We start from the raw sequence: 24,215 nt of genomic DNA on the forward strand, positions 1-24,215 counted from the left end.
CTCGTCTCTCTCTCTCTCTCTCTCTATCTCTCTCGCTCCACTGTCTCCCCAAATATTGCCAGTAAGCCGCTGTGTCAGTTGTTGGAACCCGGTCCATTTTTTCGCTTGGTTCACTGGAAGCCGTCCCCTAATCAGTCTGCAGATGTTGTCTTGTGCTCCGACCGTTAAAAATGGCACACATTTAAACCTGGCTGCCATTTAAATCAGCACTTCTTTATTTCAGAATAAGAAAGAAAACCTGCCTCTACAAAGCTCAAATCAACTAAATCACAGAAGAATTCAGTCGCTCGGTCTCTGTAGCTGTTAAAATATCAGGTGCTTAACAGAACGTAAGGTCTGCTGTGTGTAAAATTTGACAGATCATTAACAAGGGAGTCTCCCAGAGGAAATTACACATTTTTCTCATCTATGATCTCACTCAACACACTTGTGCATCTGATTAGAGGCATCTGCCTGGGCAGGGCAACATCAAATAGTCAGCCTCATCTGACTCACTGGCTTTCCGACCACACTTGGCCCAAGGCCCCCCTCTCTCCAAGTTGTACTTATTTGGCAACTGACAACTTGTAAACAAACTTGGTAAAAGAGGTCACTCAACACCCACTTTCCCTCAAATCCCCGCTCCATCGTTGTCATTCCTTATTTTGGCGGGTCGGTCATTTAGGTTTGTTTGGAGTAATAACACTGCAAAGACTCCCTCGGAGAGTTTTAGTCTGGTGGAACGGCTGAATATGACTTCATGGACGTATACCTTTCACTCTGTCTTCTGTATTAATGGTTAGAACATATTAGAGCCTTTATGTGTTATACTAAACAGGTGTTTTCTCGTGCTAAAATGATTGTAGAAAAGGCTTTTTGTGACAGACAACAGATTTTATGGCCACTTGGGGGAAGCAGAGAGGAAAAAGACAACATCAGCATATTATTGCCTTAAAAATACAGAATAAACTAACTCTAGATAATATAGGTGTTACCAATACAAGTGACATATACAATCACTACAGGTGCATCACCCAGTTTTTGTAAGCACATCTTGTGCAAACCTTTAAAGACAACACGACCAGTCTCTCTGTGTCTGTTCTGATTTATTTGCGCTGGAGAGGCTGTGTTTAAGGAGTCTGGCCCCGGCCGCCTCTCAGCGTCTCTCCATCCTCCCCCGCCGCTCGTCTAGTGTCGAAGGATGTGTCTCATTCTCGAGTCTGTAGTGTAAGTTTTATTCCTCTCTAATGCTCATATTCCGCCCACCAATCCTCCCGTCCCTTCGAGCTGCCAAGTGGAGACAAAGAGGCTGCTTCAGCTCTCTTTTGGTCTGGTGATTATCTAAGCATGGGCCCATCAATCTAAACTAACTCCAGACTCTCAAGAATGTCCCCTTCTTCTAGCTGCCAGGTCGGAGATAAACACATATCTGATCTTGAGAATCAGTCTTTAACCCTCCGGTCGTGTTCGTCTCCTGCCCCTTACTTTAGTGTTCCCGGTCAAAATTGACCGGTCTGTTTTAACTGCTGTTAAATTAGCACAAAAAACATTTTTCAGCACCAAATTTTTAGTCAACATTCTTTAGCTGTGAACAATGTCTAAAAGTAGTGTTTAACATGAATTTATAGAATTAGACATAAAATAACTGCAGTGAAAATAAAAGTAGGCACCGAAAATGTATTAAAAATTATCATGTAATGTAAAAAATTAATTGAAAACCAAAGACCAAACTCAACAAGCATGCTTATCAGGATGACATTTCTATTCTTCTTGGGAACATATGACAGAAGAGTGTGTGTGTCAGTCAGTCATGTCATTGAAAGCAAATTTTGATGAGAGTCCCTCTTCTTCTGGTCGATACCAGTGTAGGGGGAAGTTCAGGCTTGAACTTCCCTACCATGGTGAGCTTTCTTTTTAGCAGCTCCTGACCAAGAGAATATGATGTGAAGAAGTCACATGTGATATTATGCCCTTGGAGATCGGTTTTCATGTCCAGCACAACACGCATGCCCTGGTTTTTTTCGGCCTTTCCCGAAACTTCTTGTAGCCTCATTGTTTGAGCGATACACTCCTGCTAAAATCAACAAACCTGTGTATGCTTGGTGGTCTACCAGGTCCATTTCCCTCCAGGTGTCCCTAAACACATGGTTCCCCTTCAAGTTAGTTTTCTCTAGTATAATTCCCTCAATGCACAATGGTAAAAAGAGTTGGAAGCTGGACTTGATGTCATCCACACGAGATGTCTCATAACGTGTTAGCCAAGCCATCATCTTTATGATGTTTTCCACTCTTTACTTCCTCTGTCCTGGGGGGATGAAGACCAGAGCAAGTGTCCACTGTTGGACTGGAATGTCTCTTCAGGTGCCTTTTCTTTAGGTACCTCTCCCTCTCTCAGAGAACCGCTTAGTCAATCACCTACTTATTGGGTTCAGACTGAAAGGAGTACAAGGCAAACATCAATCTATATATACGGGGTCTGTGTGAAGATGATACATTGATTAGTCTGGAAGGTGTGGTTCACATGGAAGATAGACACAATAGCGTGGGAAAGAGATGCGTTCACATAACAGACACCTGTCTAGTCTGTGTGACAAAATGGTACATTGTTTCTTCAGGTAGTTGGTTCACGTGGGAGGATCGACACATAAGCGCGGGAAAGAGATGTGTACCCACAAAAGACATTGTTCAGTCTGATGTGTGAGTGAGTGTGGGAATAAATGAGTAAGTTAGTAAGTCAGTGAGTGATTTGGGGTGGTGTGTATGGGGATGTTTTCTGTCTGAAGAATCAATAAAGTCTGGAAACCCATTCATTTCCTATGGCGGTCACTTTTGACCGGCAACACCACAGGTGTAACAAGGTGGATTAAAACACTCAAATTTCAATGAAAGAGGTGATCATCGCTTTTACATGTTCAAATGCATGGTGTGGAGGATATCATAAAGTCTTGAAGCAATCAGATTTAAAAAACAAAATTTATGAGCGTTTTAAGTTGTAAATCGGTCTGATTTGACCCGAACACGACAGGAGGGTTAATGAACCACTAGATGCACGCGGACTGATGGAGCCTCCTTCAGTTTTAGTGTAACCTCCAAAACTGTGCGGCGTCATGCTCGATACACTGATTTAATCTGATTGAAACAACAAGCGCAGGTCCCACTATGCAGAAACAGAAAAATACTTGTTCAGCGTTTCCGTCTTCCCACTTTAATTTCAACCATTTGCTACATAATAATAATGAGAAGGTTATTATTGCGTCTAGCCTCGCAGAGGTTGACTGTGTGGTTTTATTGGCTCTTGGCAGTGCTGCAGGAATTCCACCAGGCAGGTGAACAAGGAAATGGAGTTCACTCAACACTACACAATTATCTGGATGTTTGTTGTTATTAAATGCTCTATGTGTTTTTTTTTTTCCTTCCTTCGTAATGAGCAGCACAGACACTTTTACAGCCCATTAACCATAAATGTATGCTGATTTTTTATGTTTACGTCCGTAACAGATGTGCAAATAATTCCATTTGATTTGATTTCATTGAATCATATATACAGTCTCTCCTGTAGCGTGCAGGCTTTAAAAGTCAGATCCCCATTGTGTTGTTATGCAGCCAGGTCTTGGTCCTCCTAAACTGTCCCAGACTGTCAATGCTGACTGACGCCGCCTCTAATCTTCTTCGTTATATCTTGTTTCGTAGCAACCGGAACATTCCAGTGTGTCTCTGATCAGCTCCTGATGACTGGGGCCTAGCAGATAAGAGAGGAAGAATGAGCATATGTGGTTTTATTATAATAATAATAATAATAAAAAAAAAAGAGCCCTGATGAAATCAATCACACGAAAGGGAACTGAACAGGGAGTCACCCCCCAATTGCAATTAATGTCAACAGTGCAGAGGGGTGTTGACAGGACGGGAGGGAAGGTCAGAGGGAGAAGCGGTGTCAGAGAGGGAGAGACAGTGATAAAGGGAGATAAAGGGAGGTCCTCTCTTGCATCTGCATTGTAAGTTCTAAGGGAGGAACTGTTGAGTTAACCCATGCATCTGTGAGGTGCGCTTCGCCTGTCCTGCTGCGGACTCAGACTGATTTATTCCTCCTTTGTCCTTTCTGTCTCCATCTGACCTCTCAGACAACATTGTCCAACATGATCTGAGTGAACAAGCTGTCGTGTTGACCTGCTGCAGAGCTGCAGCGTCCTATTTAAAGGCTTTTTGCTTTGTCTCCGACATTGTACGAAGTGCGATTATTGAAATAAGACACAGTGCTGCATGTGGCAAACTAACATGTCTCCGTCTGCTTTCTTTAAAAAACAAATCCGTCGAGCGGTGCTGGATCTAATGGTAATTACTGTAACAAATAGCACACTCAATTTATCTCCTGTTGCTCTAATGACTATAAATAATCCAAATCTGATTTCAGATATTTTAATCAACGTGTTGGCTGTTGCTAGCAACTTGTAATTTCTTTGGAAGCTTATTGTCCTGATATTTCCAAGTTTGCATGTTGGCCTGTTTCTAATTGACCGACCTGGAGAGCACTGGGTAACTCCACAAGGAAGGAAGGAAGTCATTATTACTTCTACTCGTGGCATCTTTAGTGTTCGGGGAAAGTTATACTGTAATAAATATATGTTAATCTGGTGCCGAGAATAGTTCTTAACAAATGTACTATTTCTTTCTGTTTGAGAGCCACTCATTAAAAACTACTCTCCAGTATTAAAACTCTTTTGAGCCTTTTTCATTTTAGATAAACTTGAGAAGGAAGGAATTGGTAGGAACAAGAATTTGAGCTGAATGCAGTCACCTACAGATTGCTAGTACTAAAAAAAGTTCATGTCTGCATCATATTCTAAAAAATAACAACCACTGTGAATGAGAACACGTTTCAGTGATTAGAAAATCGTTGCAGTTAAAATGGATTAATCATGGAGTCTTAGTAGTAGCAAGTCAACACAGTGGTATTGGTGCCGCTTCTTGAACACACATACGAACTAGAAATGTTCCCTGGATGTACTGAACATGCTCTATGTGTTAACAACTTGCAGGCGCACACTTACTTAGGACAGTACATCAAAGTGAAATCACAAACGACATCAGACATATAGTTGTGTGAAATAGAACCAGGCCTGGTCCCAGCCCCTCTGCTTGTCATCCTCCCGAGTGTCTGACACTTCCCAGAGCTCCTAATGCTGTCTGGTCTCCCCCTGTGCTGATCTCTGTTGGCATTTATAGCGTTCTTACAGCTTGGGCCGGTGGTGCACCACTCCAAAGAGACGTATCACTTGTTTTTTTTTTTTTTGTTCTTTCTTATTTTACATGGCCCCATGGGTGCATGTCAGCAGCCAAATAACCTCTTTTATGTGTTTCATACTAGAAAAGCAGACTGATTATGACTGCACAGATGTCGCCACAGTAAAAGTACCACTTATCACATACTGCACTGTTGTTTCAGCCACCCTTTTAGAGTGTTTTATTTTTTTATTTAAGTCCATTACTCCCAATGCTCCTGCTTTTTTCATCTTCCCTCTTTTGTTATTCTTGCAGCTTCACAAAAATCTTTCAAACTATAAAGACGGAACCTGTGGCCACACATTCATACACACACAGACGCACACACGTACATAGCTGTGTTTATACAGCCCGGAGGTGGATTTTGGGAGGTGTGAGGCCAGAGCTGGCAGGGTCCTCTTACACAGTCAGTGCTCTTAGCCAGAAGTTAATAAAGACTTGCATTGATCCTGATGGGTGGGGTGGGTTTCAGTGAGAACCACGGTCAGAGGGGGCTATGAACTGTATGCTGGTGGTCTGGTGAATATGCATGCTTGAGTGTGCGCGTGTGTGGTTGTGTGGCCGCGTGTATGATGGACTTTGCGGTTTCTTTTCAGCTGGCTCGGCTCGGAGCCTGAAACACCCAGTTGGAGACAGCAGTGTTTTAATTGAGTGATCAATCAAGCCAACGAACAGTTAATGGCTCTCAACTGGGATTCAAACCATCCAGTGAATTTCACATAGTGCGAGGTGGACGGGTTGAACAAGTGATTTCTGAGCAGAGACGCATTCCGCAAATTTAGTTCCGCCCTCTAGAGAAGACGGAAGAAGTAGTGAGAACGTGTTTGATTCAAAATGCTCTTCATATCGACCCGATCTCCTTAAACACAGGTGTTATACAAAGACACAAAGTGCTAACATGCTATATGAACCCATCCACCCACACACTGTGGGAATGCGGCACCACAATCGCAAATAAAAGCTCACAGTGCCTGCACTTTCACTTTCACCCAGTCCCATCTCCTCATCCTCTGATGGCTCTGTGTCACCGTCTGTGCCCTCGAGCAGCAACAGTCTGTTTGCTAGCTCATTTCCTTTTTGCTTTTTTTCTTTGGAAAAAACCCACAATGCATTTGCTGAATCCCTTTTATTGTAGGCTGTCAGGAGGAGCTTGTGTCATTTTGATAAAAGCTTCAGGATTTAAAATGACCTAAGAGATCAGAGAACCTGCAGCTACTTGAATGGAGGGGGTTCTGGTGTGTGACTTATTCATGTACTTTTTGTTTTGTTTTAAAGTTTGTTTTTCAGGATTATTTAAATATTAAAAAAAAAAGGGAAATGTTAATATCAGAGATGAATCAATCAAGTTGGAATTGGTGTGTTATTGTTTTAGTCATATTCAATTTCATAGGTATTTATTAGTCACTTCCTGTTTGTCAGAATAAAACAGCTACGATAGCAGAAGGAATAAGTAACCGTAATTATTTAGTTGAAAAATAAATAGAATTAAAAGTGCTCAGCAAAAGTGAATATACATATATGATTTATGGGAATTGTATCCCAATTGTATTGAGTATGTATCCACTAGAAATAACAACTGGTTAGATATTTCATATAGGCATACGGGTCGAACCCATTCTAGAGAGGGATATCTCCCTTCCTGGTGCGTTGTCTGCTTCTTCGGTTGTCTGTCCTGCTGACTGTTCAGAGGAGCCCATTGAGTCTACGGTCCAGTAGCCTGCAGCACGGAGGCATTTCAGTTCCTTCAGGGGGATTTGACCAAGATTTCCTGCCCCTTATTAAATTATAATCTCCCTTCTACCTCTCCTTCTTTCCCTCCTTTTCTCTCCATTTTGCACAGAAAAACAGGCCTCCCTCTCTGTTTTGCTGCCAGCTGATCTGTGTGTTTGTGACGCGCGCGCGCGCGCGACGCGTGCACGTGACGTGTGAAGCCGCTTTGACTGCCAGCAGAAGGAGCGTATGAGATGATTGGTGGGGCACTCATCTGAAGTGGGTCAACGGGGCGACCAAGAAATGCTTTCTGCTCGCTTTCATTTCTTTTTCTCCATCTCCCAGTTTTGCTTTCTGATTGTCGCAATGACTTCATCTCTCCTTTATGACTTATTGCTTTCTCCTCCTCTTCAATCTGCTTCCACCTTGTTTATGGTAATAAGGTGCTTTCCTCTTTTTCTTCCTCCTCTTCCTGTTCCTTGATATGACTTTCCATCTCCCACCATCGGCACCAGTGGCAGCTCTTCACAGTGCGATCTGTAATAGCTTAGTGTTTATATGGAGCGTCAAACTGTGGAATCCTTTGATAGAAACAGACTACCAGAGGACCTTTCTGGGCTTTTCCCTCCTGAAAGTTAGTCCCAGCTATGTGCAGTTTGGAACTTTTTCCAGTCCTGGCAAAAAATACAATGGAACAATTGATGGTGTGCAATTGTTCCAGGTTTAAGCCCCCTTATTTCAGGATCCCGGAACATTTCTCACCTTCGGAGCACTGAATCTAAAATAGACATGTGCACTCCCCGTCCACATGGGTTTTAACTCCGCAGCCAGCTTTGCCTTTAGATAACTTGCCATGAATATTATGACACTCCGTTCAAGGAGAAAAGAAGCTGTTTTTGCAAAAATGCTTCCTGTGAAACTCGTTGAGTGAAATGATGATTCACTCTGCGCGGTTACTTGTTTTGAGCACTTTTCTTTGTCTTGACTTTGTCAGTGTTGTCAGCTTGAGTTCCAAGGACTGTGGGTCCACTGCACATTTCAGAGGCCCCATTGTGGCAGAAGTAAAGCCACCCAGCCAGTAAAGGGAACGCTGGCTACTTAGAGACATGGCACAGAAACAGAACACATCAAGCCCCAGAACATCATGCACAGCACACCTGTGCAGCTGCACGGCACCATCCTATCCATGATTTCTTACTTTATTACATATCATTACTGTGTTACCTTTGTTAACTGCATACGTGCTGTGCAAAAGTGGACAGTGTTGACTTTGTTGTGCTCTCTCACTTAACCTTTCTCCAAGTTGCTTTTTATTCTTCTTCTTTCTAGACTTTTACTCTTGGGCACATGATGAATAACAGAGAGTTGAGTGCACATGTCCGTACCAGTAGACTGGCGGAGTAGAAAAAAACACCTTGCTCGGTCAGGTCTTGGCAGCATACAATAAAAGTATTCACACCAGCAATGAGCAGCGCAGAAAGCAGGAGGCTTAAAGAAGAGAGAATAAAGGGGAATAGGAGAGGGAGAGAAAAGAGCCGGGGTTGCCAGCCAAGACCTATGGGGCGAAGAGAGAGTATTTATTCTGACTTACAGGAGATTTTTATTACGGGTTGTTGTCGACGTTTGCCTGTCTGAGGTGAGGTAATCTGCACACACCTTCTAACACACAATCCCCTGTATGGTTCTATCTTCCAAAACTTTAATCTCTATCTCTGTACTAATGAATCACACGGCGAGAAAATGATAGAAAGCCAGTAATATTAGTTTTCGAGAGTGGTGACGTGGGCTTTCAGAGGTCTGTCTCGCTGCATTGAAAATCAGAACATTTATTGCTCTGGAAAAGATTGCCTTTTATGAGATTTTTTTTTTTTTTGCACTCTTTCCTCTCGATTACCTAATCAGCTGCTCATATTGGGTTTTAGGTGCACCGACAGGTCAGGCGGAAAGGTAAAGCTGTGGGCCCACAGACGCTGGCTTACTCATGTTCTCAGCTCTCCCGTTCTGTAACTGGTTTTTATGGCAGGGTGCAGGTTGATCTGGATGTTTTGCAGACTTTATCGTCAATATTAATGCTTCACAGAGAGATGAGGTGATAGAGCACGGATGACTGAAGCAGCAGTAAGGGACCAGACAACGATAACAGATGCCCTTTTACTTTCTTGAAAATATTCCCGACTGGGGCTGAGGAACAAATGAGGCTCACCTTAAAACACGCATGTAACTGCAACCAGGGGCGAGGTCTCGAGGTGAGGTTCATAATTCTGCGAACAATTAGCCTCAGTTTGACTGCTTCACCTCTTGTCCCAGAGTAAAACACACACACACACACACACACACACACACTTTCATATGCACAATCTATCACCCCTCCAACACACACTCCCTCCCTCTGTCTCATGGTTAGCATGTCTGTTTCTCTACTTAATGTAGATAAGTGGCCAGGGATATTAAATGTGTTCCTCTGAATGTAGTCATCAAGAAAAAGAAAACCCTCTACTCTGACCTCTTCACTCCCTCACCGCTCGGCAGGTTTTCATCACACTCCTTTTACCTGTCTCACTCCAATTTCTCTACATTATTCATTTCTTTTTGCTCGTTCTCTTTTTAACAACTCCATCAGCATACATCCCCCCCCTTATCTGACTGTGTCTCATTTCCTTTCACACCCGCTCTGACCTTCAGGGATGTTAGGAAAACACACCACTGCTCCACAGGTGCCCTTCCCTGAATGGATGAGTCTCTTTTTCTTTATCTCCTATGTGCTTTATTTTTTTCCGTGCCGACATCTTCTGTTTTGGTTCTACATGCAACTATTAAAACAGACAAATACAGAGGGTGCGCAATCAGTCATTCTGTTTCAAGATGATCCCCAGGTTTCAAGCAAGATGGAATACAAGCAGATATTATAAATTCCCCAAACTGTGAGGATGTAATTGCATGTGCACGAATCTGTGCTTGAGCAGGCATGAACTATGAAGTTAAAGTATGTTCTTCGTAACCTGCAGTGCAGATATACAGTATATCATTATTATTACTATCCAAAAGGAGATGGATGAAGTCTCTGTGTTATTGGCTTCGTGAGAGCAAGGCTAGATGAACAAAGAATGCACTGACAAACTGTCTTTCTCGTAGACCCCCCCCCCGTGCTCTCGCAAGACTGCATGGCCAAAAGTATGCGTAAAATGAAACATCTATAACTGATAATTCAGCATGTCACATAGCTGTCTCTAATCTTCTGCAAAGGATTTCCAAAGCGTTCTGGAACCTGGCTGCAGGGATTTTACCCTCACGTATCCATAAAAGGACTGTGGTGGGTAACTGATGCTACGAAATAAGGCTGGCTCTCAGGTGAGATTTCAGTTTATCCCAAAGGTGTCCAGCGCTTCTCAGATCAGGTTTGCCGTCTGCTAAAGCTCTGCTCCAAACATGGACACTTTACCCTTTATGGTTTGTTGCATGAAGGCATTGCAGAAGTTCGTCTGGGTATAGTGTGTGAGCCTATTTTAGGAAAAGACAGAAAATGTCTGTTTACCGTATGGTGTGATTGCATGCGTTTAAAAGTGTATTAATGTAAGTGTGAATCAGTGTGTCGTAGTATAAATTTAAACATTGCACCTCATGTCTCGACATTAAAAATAACATTTACACATTACACATTTTCATTACTTCTAATGAAGCAATGTAAACCACTGCTGTTTTTCTACTGAATCATTCACTGATTGATGAGAGAACATAGGAACTTTTATTGCGGTAGTGCTGAAGGGACAACTTTTTCCTCAGAAGCAACCAAACAAAACTTTCAATACGCTTCTGTCTTGGTGGCAATTAAGGCAACAGTTGTCTCATCATACATGAATTAGCTTTGTGGCCAGTTGTGTACATGCACTTGGGTATGTTATGTGTTTTCCTATGTCCTGTGACCACTGGGCAAGCGTAAAGGCCCAAGTGCCACTCAAGCTGAAGGAGAGATTACCTCATTCAAAAGGTGATTCTGTAAATTAAATCCCAGATGCTCACTTTCCTCTGCCCCTCGCACACATACCCTCAGACTTAATAAGAGCTATGTGGCTCTGGCTGCAAGCGTGCTGTGTAATTGCTGCGCTCACTTTCTCCCTTGTCTCCCCTTCGCTTGCTCTCTTATGTAAAGAGCAAGGCATATACACAGGTCACCATCAATGGAGCTCTGTGTTGTCTGGAAGTGATACCTTAGTGTTGGGGCATGTTTATGTATATTCAAAGAGTTTGTTTGATGTCTACAAGCCCATGTCTTATTTAACACATCTGTAAAATCTGTTAATATTCATATGTCTAGACCACAGATTCAATAATAAACCACAGAGCGATCATTTTAATTTACTTTTAAGTGTGCCTTTCTTCTTCTCTTGTGCTGAAAATTCATTCCTGCTGTAAAAGTTTCCATCATTTACTTGCTGAATTTACAAGAAGGGAGTTTGGTAAAGGAAAATGGCTGTGGTTGACTAACAGCGGGGGTCTGCGGTTAAAGTTAGGAATGGTTATGGTCATGGTTGTGGCTGTGGTTTGCCAGGATTGGATGAATTACCTAAAATATGTGGTCAGATTTTAAGTGCAGGTCTCAGTGAGACCTGTGGTCTAAGCTATGTAAACCTTATGAACCAGGGTTGGTCTTGAGCCATTTGGTGTTTTTGTAACGATGGAGTTACGTGGTACATGGTGTTCAGGTGATGATTCCTCCACTCAAGGAGTGTCTCAAATGTTCACCACAAAAACAACCTCTTCCTCTTTCCTCCATGACACTGAATCCTCGCACCTTGTGTATCTATAATCTCTCCGTGGCACTCGGTTTAGGAAATACCTGACAGTCTGGATCCACACATGGACAACTTATGGGAAGTGGAGGCAGAACACCTTCGACCTCATCTTGCCACTGCTATTGATTTCATTAGTAGACAGAGCAGCTAGGGAAGTGAGGGCTTGGCTTCAGCTTAGCCACAGTGTCTCTTCTGCTTGTCTCAGCAGGCCACTTGAGATGCTGCTGAATTTAGGTTTGGAGGCTGTTGAGTCTGCTTTGGCGCACCGAAGCCTTAGCAGATCAGTGTTTCAGCTCCATTAAAAATGTCTGAAAAAAGGCGACGACTGCGAGTTTTGAGTTTGGTTTGCGTTCATGACTCAGATTACCAGGTGGTTTGGAGATGGATCTGTGAACATACTCTGTGTGGGAAAGTGGGATGTCTGTCTATGTTCTTTGTGAGCACTCACCAACAAGTATGTTTCTGTTTGATGTGGGCATGGACGGCTTACTGAGCAGACCTACTGGACACATGGAGAGGGGCCCCAATCCAGAGCCTTATTATTGACTTATGATTGTGATTGTTAACATTTCTTGTTGGAAGGTCACATAGAATCTTATGTTACTCCTGTTCTTGATCTTGAAATAGAGTGGTTGCCAAACAAATACCATGCTATATTAGTTTGTTAGTTTTTTACATTTTCACATTACAGCTGGACAGCTACAGTGCTATTTCATTAAAATATAGTAAGATTAGGAAAGCCATTTAAATAGGAACAGTAGAGTTGTTGAACTAACAGCAGCACCTCCATGAGACTACAAACTGTCTCTACAATTCAACAAATGACTGCAAATAGGAAAATTCAACTGCAAAATGATGCAAAGCATCTACAAAGAAAACCCAAATGACTGCAAAGACACATAAAACGCTAAATAAATTTTAGTTGTTTTGTTTTTCTCTCTGAGTGTCTTGTTCCCATAAAGGACAAAGCAGTGGAGCCTATAATAAAATACTCACTATTCAGTTGTCTGTGACTTGCTTAGTTGCAGATATGGACTCGATTTGAATAGGAGAGAGTGAGAGGAGAGTTCAACTGTGAGAGTTTCCTGAGGCCCAGCAGTAACACGAACACGAGTTGACATTTTCTAATTTGAAAATTATCTGACATTTTTTTGATTTGAAAATTACATCAAATTACACACAGCAGTTAATTGGAAGCAGGGAGTGGTAGTCATCTGGGAGCTCACAGCAGACTTCAAATCGCAAGTGCTTCGGAGAAGGTGTGTTCATCGCAGTCATGTCTGCTGAGATCAGGACTGTGTCTGTGACTGTTTAGCAACCGCATAGCTAAGCAGTCCAATTCCTGTTTTACAGCCATTACCCAAAGTACTTCTCTAGGTTTTCTAGAGGTAGTTCTTTTGTAATTAGCCGTAAGTGTGTGAGTCTGCAGCATTATACTTGTTTATGAATCACAGCTCACTTCTTAACCTAAGAGAATAAAACGAAAAAAGCAAGGACGACGCTGTTAAAAGACGTAAACAGGAAAAACAGCAAGCAGAATTGGAAGGGCAGTGTCTGGCTGTTGGCTGACTTGCTGGCTGGTTGGCAGGGAGGCCTGTCTGGTACGGGGGTCTGTGGTTTTGGTGTAGATGTAATTTAACAGGCAGCTCTGGATACCAACTATTCTGCAGGCATCAAACTTTGTGAAGACACACTCTTAAACACAGATGCTGTATTTGAGCAGGGATCAGGCTCAGACTAGTAAAACCTTCCACAATCTGTTTATCCGACGTTTTTGTTGAAAAGCTTTGCAGACATTGTTAAAAAAAAAATCTCATTCAATGCTCTCTGGCTGCTCACCATTAGCCACTACTTGACCATGACTTGTACATGGTCATCACACACAACACCCACCCATAACAAAGCACACTCTTTGTACAGAATGCATGAGAACCCAATATATACCTCTGGCGAGTGGGTTTCTTGAAAATACTCAGACTCATTAACTTTCGCCCATTTTCACAGAAAACTGGTCCATTCAAAACAAACCATAATAAAAACCCTGGGTTCGAGAGGAGAGAAGAGCTAATGGAGAATCAAAGCTTCCTTCAGCCGTTAAACACGAGCAGCATCCAAAGTTGCTGTGAAAAAAACCTTGTCTGGCAGGCGGAATGACACTTTATATAAAACAGATTTTACTGAGACAAGAAATCACCACACACATGCAGTAACAGATCCAAAGACACACGAAGACCAGAACCGAAAGATTGCATTAATAAAAGAAACGAAGGAGTGTCTGACCTTTGGGTGTGAAAGAGCACCACCGGTTCCTTCATGCCATCACCATGCTGCTCCCACATCCAGACAGCTGTCAAACCACAGCACAGGACTATGTCTGATGCCCACATCAATGAATTGCGAGACAATGGGACTCTGATCATGTTATATAAAGCATGTGTGTGCGTGCACGTGAGAACGTGTGGCCAGATCTGAAAACAGATTAAGGTCTTGGACATGGCTAATGTGGCTGGACGACATGCAGTATAATGGGCTAGAGCTCTTCTGTAGCACATTTAAAGACTGTGTAATCAAGGTATGCCTCCCAAATTAAGTAAGAGGTGATAATCAGCTTAAATGTTCTTTTCTCTCTTGTATTTAATTTGGCCTGGCAAATGTCACCCATCCCTGTTACTGTTGTGACATTGTTGTATAGTCCTACAAATGAAATTGAAGTGAAATTGAAAATAATAGAGAGAAAACCTGCTGCTTCGCACCATTTTCTCTCATCCCTCAACAATTTCCCCGCAGGAGCAGGCAGAACGTCAGATTATCACAAAATTACAGCTGACGATAGCAGCCTGGGGAAGAGTTGATGGGAAAATGTATGCCATTTCACACATAATTTCCCTAGTTTAAGCCCGATCTTGGACACCTACAGTTGTTCACTTAGAATATATAAACACACTAACTATCCTCTGGTGGTTTCGTGTTCACAACTGACCACAGTTGTGAAAATATTTAGCAGAGAGTGATGTGGTAAATTAAAGTCAACAGCTCTGCCCTTCACAGTCTGAGGACCATTTGTACCAAGCCAGGTACTTGCCAAATGCTCTACCTGTGCAGCAGCTAAGAGTAGGCAAATAGTGTTTTTGTGTGTGTGTCTACATTTAGTGTTTATATAGTGTATATAATACTCATAAGTAATCATCCAAACTTATCGTAGTAGTTAGTAGTAGTAGTTCTTAACATTGTACACTTTTCACCTTTGCAAGAAACACGTGTCCCTGCCCTCACTTGGCCAGTGTCTGTGGCTAGCTCCGATAGGGTGCAGAGATACTTTGCTTGTAGAAGATGTAGAGAGAAGGACAAATATTTACAGCAATGCATCACTGCCTGACTTCAAAATGCATAAAGTTAATTATTTCAGCAATTTCAGCTTATTAGCATGCATGCGTCAACACTTCTTCACTGTTAAATAGCAAACAGTAACAAATATCCCTTACCTTTTTTCTGTTACCCCCAGTTGTTTGTGTGTGACACCTGAGGCCTTGGATGCTGGTGACCATGCTGTTGGCTCCTGTCTGTGTGCTACTGATGCTAGGGGGACGCGCTCTTGCTGGAGGTTATCCCCCTATGCCACAAATGAAGTACATGCAACCCATGATGAAAGGGCCTATTGGACCCCCATTTCGAGAGGGCAAAGGACATTACGTTGGTAAGTGATCCCTGTCTGTGTAGAATATGTCTACTTCTTTTCTTGCGTCAGTTTTGAGCTAAAGTTATGTTCCCTCATATTACCTTGAGAATTTCATATTTTCCAACTATTTAAACCAAACTGAGCATGGTGTGGATTATGCTTTACAGTACAATATGTCCAAACCAACAGAGTAAAGAACAGAGACATACAGAAATAGAGAAAAGACAGCCTCCTCCAGCATTGCTGTTTAAGAAGATCTACCTACAGTTACTGTCCCAGAAACCTCAACAGACTTAAAGCCACTGGTTACGTGTTTTCTTTCCAAGCAGTTAAAGGCCTCACTACAATATGTGTCTCAATCCCCTGTGGGTCTACCAGTATTTGGCAGGTCCTCAGCTGGGAACTAATGAGTGGGCCTGATTGCTCACTGTTTGCTGAGCTCCACAGGGCTAGTTGTTCTCCCACCATCTGGAAGCTGTTACTCCTGAAAACACCACTGTTTACCACAATTCCTCAGCTGTAGGATGGAGGAGAGAGTGTGAAGGAAATAACAACTGATTATGTAAAAGGCTCAGGCAAAGGATGGTGTTAACTCTGGGGAAAAAGAGTGCATGTTGTCATTGTCACCAGTCTCAAATTTGACTCCACCACCTAATTCGGCATCATATGACTTGCACACTTCCTTCTTAAAAGCGAAGCCAGGAAATAATGTTTGACAATGACGTACTGCAGACATTAGATTCAGATTAATTCCACCATTTAAATCTCTCACAGAATCATCAAAGAACTGCCAGAGACATCTACTCTACTCTAAAGTTATGCTTTCTGCAAATAGCGTTGCGGAGAGTGTGGCAGAAACAAGATTTAGAGTTGGAGGAGGGAAACTAAGTCGGCCATGGCTCACATCAATGCGTTTACTCCCACCTAGTGGTCAAATGTCAACATCGCCAATTAATTAATCTATGAATATGAGTGTGTGAGATGTGTGTGTCTTCGAGTTTAGCATCTAATCGCTATCCTGCAGTAACCTTTTAGTTAACTTTTCAGACATAAGGAAGAAACACACAATGCAGACAAAGATAAGGCTTCAGTGACATACCAAACAGACTAAAGTTTAGTAATAAATAAGTACCCAGGACATTAATATCTATTATTTCACATTTCATGTTATTTCTCACTATTAAAAATGGGTTGTTGTTAGATACCAAAAGAGGCGAAAGTGAACAGTTTTGCAGCAATGTTCTTTATTTTCCTCTCGAATATTTCCTGCACAACAACATCAATAAGTTTCAGATCAGTCTTCTTGATTCTCAGTTAAAGTTCTTGGCGTCTTCACTACAGGTTCTATTGTAAATTCTCAACTAAGTGAATGCTCTAAATGTACTTAAAGTACAAGCACTCCTCCAAGAAATAAATGTATGTAAAAGTACTGAATATACTTACTGTTGAGTAATGAACATAATGGTTTTGATAACACAATAACAAGTCTGATATTTGGTTCTCATGAATAAATGAATGAATAAAAATGTACAATGTTCAATATCAAAGTGCAGTAAAAGTAACCTTTTACAAAAGTATGATTGATGTACTTTTATTTTATACAAATATGCCTGTGAGCGATTACAGTCTTTTAATCCCAGAGAGCATCGTGACAATGATGAAAATGAAGAAGTTAGGTGCTAGGAGGCAAGAAGAAAACTGAGTGTGTAATGCTCATTAAAAATAATGGATGAAAAATCCAGAAACAACCTTACTATTCTTAAATTCACTAATGGTGTAAAATTGAATCTGGCTTGAGGGGGCACTCTCAATGAGACACACAGATAGACTTGGATACAACAGTGTACTATATCTACAAACATTTCTTCTTGTTACTGTGCAAGGCTGTTTTTTTCCTAATGCTGCTGGCCTTTTCAAACTTTGCTGCATCTGCAGATTTTAGCAGAGACTGTGGTGGCTAAAATAAAAGAATAAACAATAGCATTAATTAGCAAATCTGATCCCAATGCAAAAATAAGATCCACACAGTAAAAACCGGAATTTTACCTTTGCGTTGGTCTTTATTGCTTATTTTTTGTTGGGCTACATTTTCAAAATCCCGAGTGTGTTTAATGTTAAACCACTTAGAAATATAGCATATAAACCTCACTACATTACTATTGCATGTATGCATCAGCTCATCAGCGTGCTGTTGTTACTCCAATTCTATCACCCAAATACCTACGTTTTTAGTTACGTTTAACGTGTTTGAATTCAAATATTGAGCTACAAAAGGTGGTATGTCTCAATTACTGACACTAGGGGGAAGCAGTGTCCTGTGGTTACATTATGGTTTTTTTGTAAATTGCAACTTGAATTTTTCTGCAAGCATGTTACGCATAAATGTACAGAGTTCTGTTTTCCCACAGTCTCTGGCTTTACTGTTCAGGTGAACAGAATATGACGCCTAAGGCATTTCTGTAATCTGTAATTCTGTGAGTACAACAATAAGGTTGCACTGGCAGGTTCCAGAATTGCGAAGACCACAGGACACTTGGATATGATTTAAAAAAACAAGATTTTGTTTTTACATAGCTAAAGGGTTAGTTTGTATAACACAACACAATGAAACCCAGCTTTCAAGATTTCAGAAGGGTGCTGGCCTCCTTGAGACATTGTAATTTAATTTCACTGAGATCCAAACAGACACTAAAATATGCACTTCTCTGTGAGAAGAGGCAGTGAAACAAGGATGCTGAAACTGGTTGAGGGCTATTGCAGTGCTGTGCAGGCCAAGTCTGTGTTGTTGTGTGGCCAAGTCACAGAGTGTTAGCTGTGCACACTGTGTTAGCATAGAATAATATGTGGCATACTTTATTAGTGTAGTTTTTCACAATCAAAAAATGCAATTTGCAGAAACTCAAATGCAAAGAAGAAACATAATTGGCACTGTTTTATATATAGATTAGTGACCTGCCCTTTTACTTCTGCTTAATAAGTATATTCTCGCTTACTTAATAGTTATTGCAGCTCAAACTTAGGCGGGTTATCAAAAATATGAAACATTTCTGCTAATTTGTTGTTGACCAATAAGTATTTCTTCTTTACAGGCTGGATCCTTGTTGTAGTAACAACAATACATGGTTAATATGGTCCAGCTTACATATTGTAGCCTAATTTACTGTATGTATAATTACCTTCCATAAATACTTTTATCATATAAAACTATTTGTTAGTGAAAAAGAAATCTCTCATTTATTTAACATTTATATTTACATTATTAAAGGAAAATAAAGCATTTTTGTGGAAATTTTTATGACTGTTTTCTTTCTTTTTTGGCTGTTTGAAAAGCCTGGCATTCCATTGCTCTAACAATCTTACAAACTTACATTAGAGTGAAACCATGTTGGTGATTTCCGTATTTACTTCTAATGGTGCAGCAGTCGAGGGATGAAGTGAGCTGCAGTGTGATAAGAAATCATCTTTACATCAAGATTGTATTTATTTTTATTTTTATAGACTATATATACAAATGAAGACATTTACCTTTCAGATGTTATTTTTTTGTAATACATTATTGTACTGACAGCAAGCTCATTTTCTCTTCATCTAGATGCACCTCCCATGATGGTAGTGAAGGGGGAACCCGGCCCCCAAGGGAAACCTGGACCAAGGGGCCCACCAGGGCCACCAGGGCTAATAGGAAAACCTGGAGTGGGTAAACCAGGTCTTAATGGCCAGCCTGGCCCTCAGGGGCCTCCTGGCTTTTCTGGAATTGGTAAGCCTGGACCTCCAGGTCTCCCAGGAAAGATTGGACCAAATGGGATGCCAGGGCTTACTGGAGAGGTTGGCCCTCGCGGCGAACCAGGTCCTAGAGGTCTTCCAGGGCAGCCTGGTCTTCCTGGCCCAGCTGGCCTGTCTCTGAATGGGAAACCTGGGCTTCCAGGCATGAGAGGACCCCCTGGTCTGCGGGGAGAGCCAGGAATAAAGGGGATTGTTGGCCCCCCTGGTGAACGTGGGTTTAAAGGTGAGAATGGAAATGGGAAGCCAGGGCCTCCAGGTATAAGGGGTCTTCCGGGGCTAAAAGGCAGTACAGGACCACCTGGTCTTCCAGGTATAGGCAAACCAGGACCAAAAGGTTTGCCTGGACTTCCAGGTCTTAAAGGTGATGAAGGGCTCCCAGGTGATCGTGGAGAACCCGGAGAGCCTGGGGCTCCAGGCCTACAAGGTGCACCAGGGCCAGTTGGCATAGGAAAGCCTGGGCTAGATGGAATGCCAGGAGCACCAGGTCTAGTAGGTCCAAAAGGTGAGGCAGGACCAAAGGGTCTGCCAGGATTTCCTGGGGTTCCTGGTTATGGAAAACCTGGTCTGAATGGGCCAAAAGGAGAAAAGGGCCATGGTGGGTTACCTGGTCTCCCAGGGGACAAAGGAGAACAAGGACTGGTAGGCCCAATTGGGGAGCCAGGTCTTGATGGACAACCAGGACCACAAGGACTTCAAGGTCCAATGGGACTCCCTGGAAAACATGGAATACCAGGACAGAAGGGGGACATAGGGCCCCAGGGTCCTCCAGGATTGCCTGGTCTCAGAGGTGAGCTAGGCCCTAGTGGAGTCTCTGGAAAACCTGGAATCCCTGGGGAAAAAGGAATCCCTGGGCTTAATGGTCCTATAGGAAAACCTGGACCCAAAGGGGAAGCAGGGCATATTGGCCTTCCTGGGAATCCAGGGCTGACTGGTGCCCCAGGACCTAAAGGTGAGGCAGGGTTTATAGGAACTCCAGGCCCAAGGGGTCAGTCAGGCATTCCTGGTCTTCAAGGACCTATGGGTCCCATGGGGCCACAGGGTGTTCCTGGTGCAAAGGGTGAACCTGGTCTTCCAGGGCCCCCAGGACTTGGGAAGTTGGGTGAGAAGGGAGCTATTGGTCCCCAAGGTCCTCCAGGGAAACAAGGCCCTGCTGGACTTAATGGTAACCCTGGCCCTCCTGGGCCTCCGGGGCCCCCAGGTCTTCCAGGAAATGGCCAAACTGTTGTTGCAGGGCCAGAAAATTCAGGGTTGGAAGGGGGTGAAGTACCAGGGGGCAGAAAGGGACCTGTGTATAATCAAGTTCCACTCTCTGCCTCTGTAGCACCGGCCTTTACAGCGATCCTCACCACACCTTTCCCTCCCTCTGGCATGCCAATAAAATTTGACAGGACCCTGTACAACGGGCAAAATGCCTACAGCTCTGCCACTGGTATGTTCACTGCTCCTCTATCTGGCATCTACTACTTTGCATACCACATGCATGTAAAGGGAACTAGCTTGTGGGTGGCACTGTACATGAACAATATACCAGCAACATACACCTATGATGAATACAAGAAAGGATACATGGACCAGGCATCAGGTAGTGCTGTCCTAGAGCTGAAAGAGGGAGACCAGGTATGGATCCAGATGCCATCGGATCAGGCAAATGGCCTCTATTCTACAGAGTACATCCACTCCTCCTTCTCTGGATTCCTGCTCTGTCCCAGATAACCCTGTTCATTCCTTCAAACATGTTCCCATATTGGCACCTCCGAGCAGGCCTAATCCTATAATACCTGCAGCCATAATAGAAACACAAACCCATAAAATTCACAATATTCCTGCCATCATCTTTATCCGTCTCACCCTCAAAAACAGCAAAAAACAAAAAGAAAAAAAATAAAGAAAAGAAAAAGAAAAAAAAGATACAAACTTTGTGAATGAAATATAGAAAGATTTAAAAGGCAGGGGAAGGAATTTCATACTGTGTTATTTGTTTAATGTCCTTCAACTGTGTTTATTGGGTTGTATTTTATGTTGGTGTTTTTTTTAGCGTATATTATTTTAATTATTATAATGTCATAATTTTATTGTTATTATTTGATCCTTGTCATCCGTGATGTTGCTGTTTATTGGATTCAGACTATTAAGTGCCTTACTTTGTAATGTGCTAGTAACAGACCTTCCCATGTGACTGCACATCCTGCCCACATGCTCTGACACCATACATCAACGTCACCACGCCCTGAGGTGTGATTGGTTCCTCTAGTTGCAGTCACATCCCCCTCATTTTCTTACTTAAACCATCAATGGCAATACTGACATAAAGAGCAATATAGCATAGAAAATATAGACAAACAGCAGCAAAACAAGGCATTTGGTGGTGTAATACCATTGGCATTCACTTTTTGATGGACCTGTTTGGTACTCTAACAACGACAACTGGTATGTTCAAATTATTAATGATAATAATTTGTTTTTCACTGTGAGCTTTATACAATTTGGTGCTTTTTTTGTTTTTGTCTTTCTGAATATAGCAACCAACCATTTACAATGACAGGCCTTTGCCGTTCTTAATTTATTTACCTGTCCAGAAATGCAGTCCAAGAAACACAATCCAAGGATAAATATGACCTTGCAGTATTAAAACTATTAAATTCAAATAACCCTTTTGAAGCGGCCTAGTGACATCATGCAAGGACAACATCTCTTTTAAACTCCGAAGATGATTTTTTTCTATCTCTGAAAACAATATGCATACATACAGTCAATGTTTACATGCCATTGAATAGATACTGAGAGCATCTGCAAAATAGACATTAAGGACACAGCTATGGCTGGATCGACAACATGTTTCCTTGTATCGATCAGATTTTTCCCATTTGCACTGCAAATTTTATCATCATGTCAAAGGCAGGCTCTTCACATCCTCTAACCCTGACATCACTGCTTGCTAATGGTTTACTAGCTATTAATAAATCAGTATCACATTAACATTCCAAGGGAGTATTGAGTGTCCAGTATCCTATGAGTCCTTTTTATGACCATGTATTGCAAAATCTGCAAAGATATTGTAAACTCATTTCTGCACATTAATAAAGAAACAAATTTATAAGAAATAAAACTAATCTACATTCTTCCTACAGCGCCAGTTTCTGTGTGACAGCGGCAAATTAGAGCAACTGAGAATTATTTGTTGTTGTGAATATTTCAGAAATAAATGATGTCAATGTATACAGTTGCAAATGAGAATCAATCTGCATTTATTCCATGAATTCGTGAAGGGATTCGACTGAGGCCCACCGATTGTGAAATACAAATTGTGTAAAATTTAACAAACCTTTGCCAGATTTCTCAGAGAGGTGGTGGGCAAGAGGTGAGAGCTGTGTATTTACTCATTTCTGTTGGATGAGGCATTAAAGAAACATGCTGTGTGTGTGTGTGTATGCATGTGCTTGTATATTAGGCATACATTTCTGTCTGTCAATATGTGTGTATGTGTGTGTAGTTGTGTCACATTGCCCCCTCCCAGCCGTCAGGTCATGAACACAAAACATTGGAAAGAACTCACAGTCATTTGAATGTCCCACCAATGTTTCCGCCTCCTTTGGATTTTAAAGAAAATTCCAAACACTCTAATTGTGCCTTTGCAACGTAAGGGAATAAGTTATGAATGTAATGAATATGTCATAGGAGCAACATTGAATGGGCTATTTTGCATAGTGATCAAATGAGTTGCATGGTGTGCAATAATTCTGTGTTGTACCAAGTCATGAATAAGAAATTGCAAAAGAGGTTTGGGGAATGAAAAGAACGGTTGTGATTTAACTAATGAGAGAATGGTGCTGATATTGAGGTCTCTGTGACTTTAGGTGCCTCAGCTCACACAGAATCCCTGTCTAAAAAAAAGCCTTGCTTCAGTCTAACTTATGCCAGTCAAACACATTACACTGAATTACGACCACCCCGAATGAAGAATGTCAATGTACAGAACGTTTGTGCCAAATATTACGTTTTCTAGTCAGAATGAATGTATACCGTTTGTCTGATGTTCAATAGTTTGTACAAATCATGCTGTGTCACTACGCATAAACAGTCAGTTTTGAAGTCACTCTTGAGAAGCAGTGCTAAGACGATTTCTAATCAGTATTTTCTATCAGTGTAATGCAGTCAATGCATTTGCTTCTGCCCATTCTGTCTCATAATATGAACACCTTAAAACTGCAATGTATCATTATTGCCGCGTGAGTCTGTAAGACAGTCCAAGGCTCGTTATGTACTGTATGTTGCCTTTTTTTTTTAAACACATGAAACGGTGATGTGAGTTACATGTGGGTATTACTCTTTGTCCTTATGTTTTCATAGACAATGTTACTTACTTGTGGAGTTTGCCCTGTGTGCAAATCATTAAACAAGTGTCAGTAACATCCATGTAATGTCTCAAACACAAATTGCTTTTACAGTAAGTGTTTTCTCTTTTTCTTTATAAAAACAAAATCAAAAAAAGTTATGTAAAAAAAAAAAAAAGGAAAAAAAAAAAAAGCCTTGCTTCGGTTCTTAAGGGATATTTGTTTGTTTTAATTTCAATAAATAAAAACGGCCATTCCCATTTGCACATGAAATTAATGAAGATGTATTTATACATTTATGATAATTTAATAGGGATGCCAAAACCGACCACCGAAGCCTAGAACGTATAAATGGTATTTAACAGCATTGATGAGTTAAGAGCATTTACAACATGTAGTTAGCATTCTAGTGTCTTTTGTGAAGAGTTATTTGTGGACTTATATGTATCAGCATATAGGATTTTGGTCATACAAGGCTATTGCGTGCACTCTATGCAATAGAATTTGGGTATAAAATGCACTCTTTTTGATTGAAAATGTTTGTCTGCTTATGCAAAATCTACAGTACTTGATTGTATTGATACCACATCAATAAAAAAAAAAAAAAAAAAAACTCTCCACTTTCTTTGTCCTTTTATTAGTAGCCCCTGACTGGTTGTAGGAAAC

The 24,215-nt window shown here is 41.6% G+C and overlaps 1 protein-coding gene across 1 annotated transcript in view; it reads left to right on the plus strand.

Annotated features, from left to right (window-relative positions):
* The window catches only part of col8a2 (collagen, type VIII, alpha 2), a 39,131-nt gene extending 14,988 nt beyond the window's left edge, over positions 1–24,143 (plus strand). The window contains exons 2-3 of the mRNA XM_026347671.1: positions 15,262–15,453; positions 19,028–24,143. Coding sequence (XP_026203456.1) covers positions 15,291–15,453; positions 19,028–20,931 — 2,067 coding nt within the window. The 5' untranslated portion in view covers positions 15,262–15,290 and the 3' untranslated portion in view covers positions 20,932–24,143. The remainder of the gene's footprint in view (positions 1–15,261; positions 15,454–19,027) is intronic.
* Positions 24,144–24,215: the final 72 nt, after the last annotated feature.

This window comes from Anabas testudineus, chromosome 11 (genome assembly GCF_900324465.2).
Source record: "Anabas testudineus chromosome 11, fAnaTes1.2, whole genome shotgun sequence".
Lineage (NCBI taxonomy): Eukaryota > Metazoa > Chordata > Actinopteri > Anabantiformes > Anabantidae > Anabas > Anabas testudineus.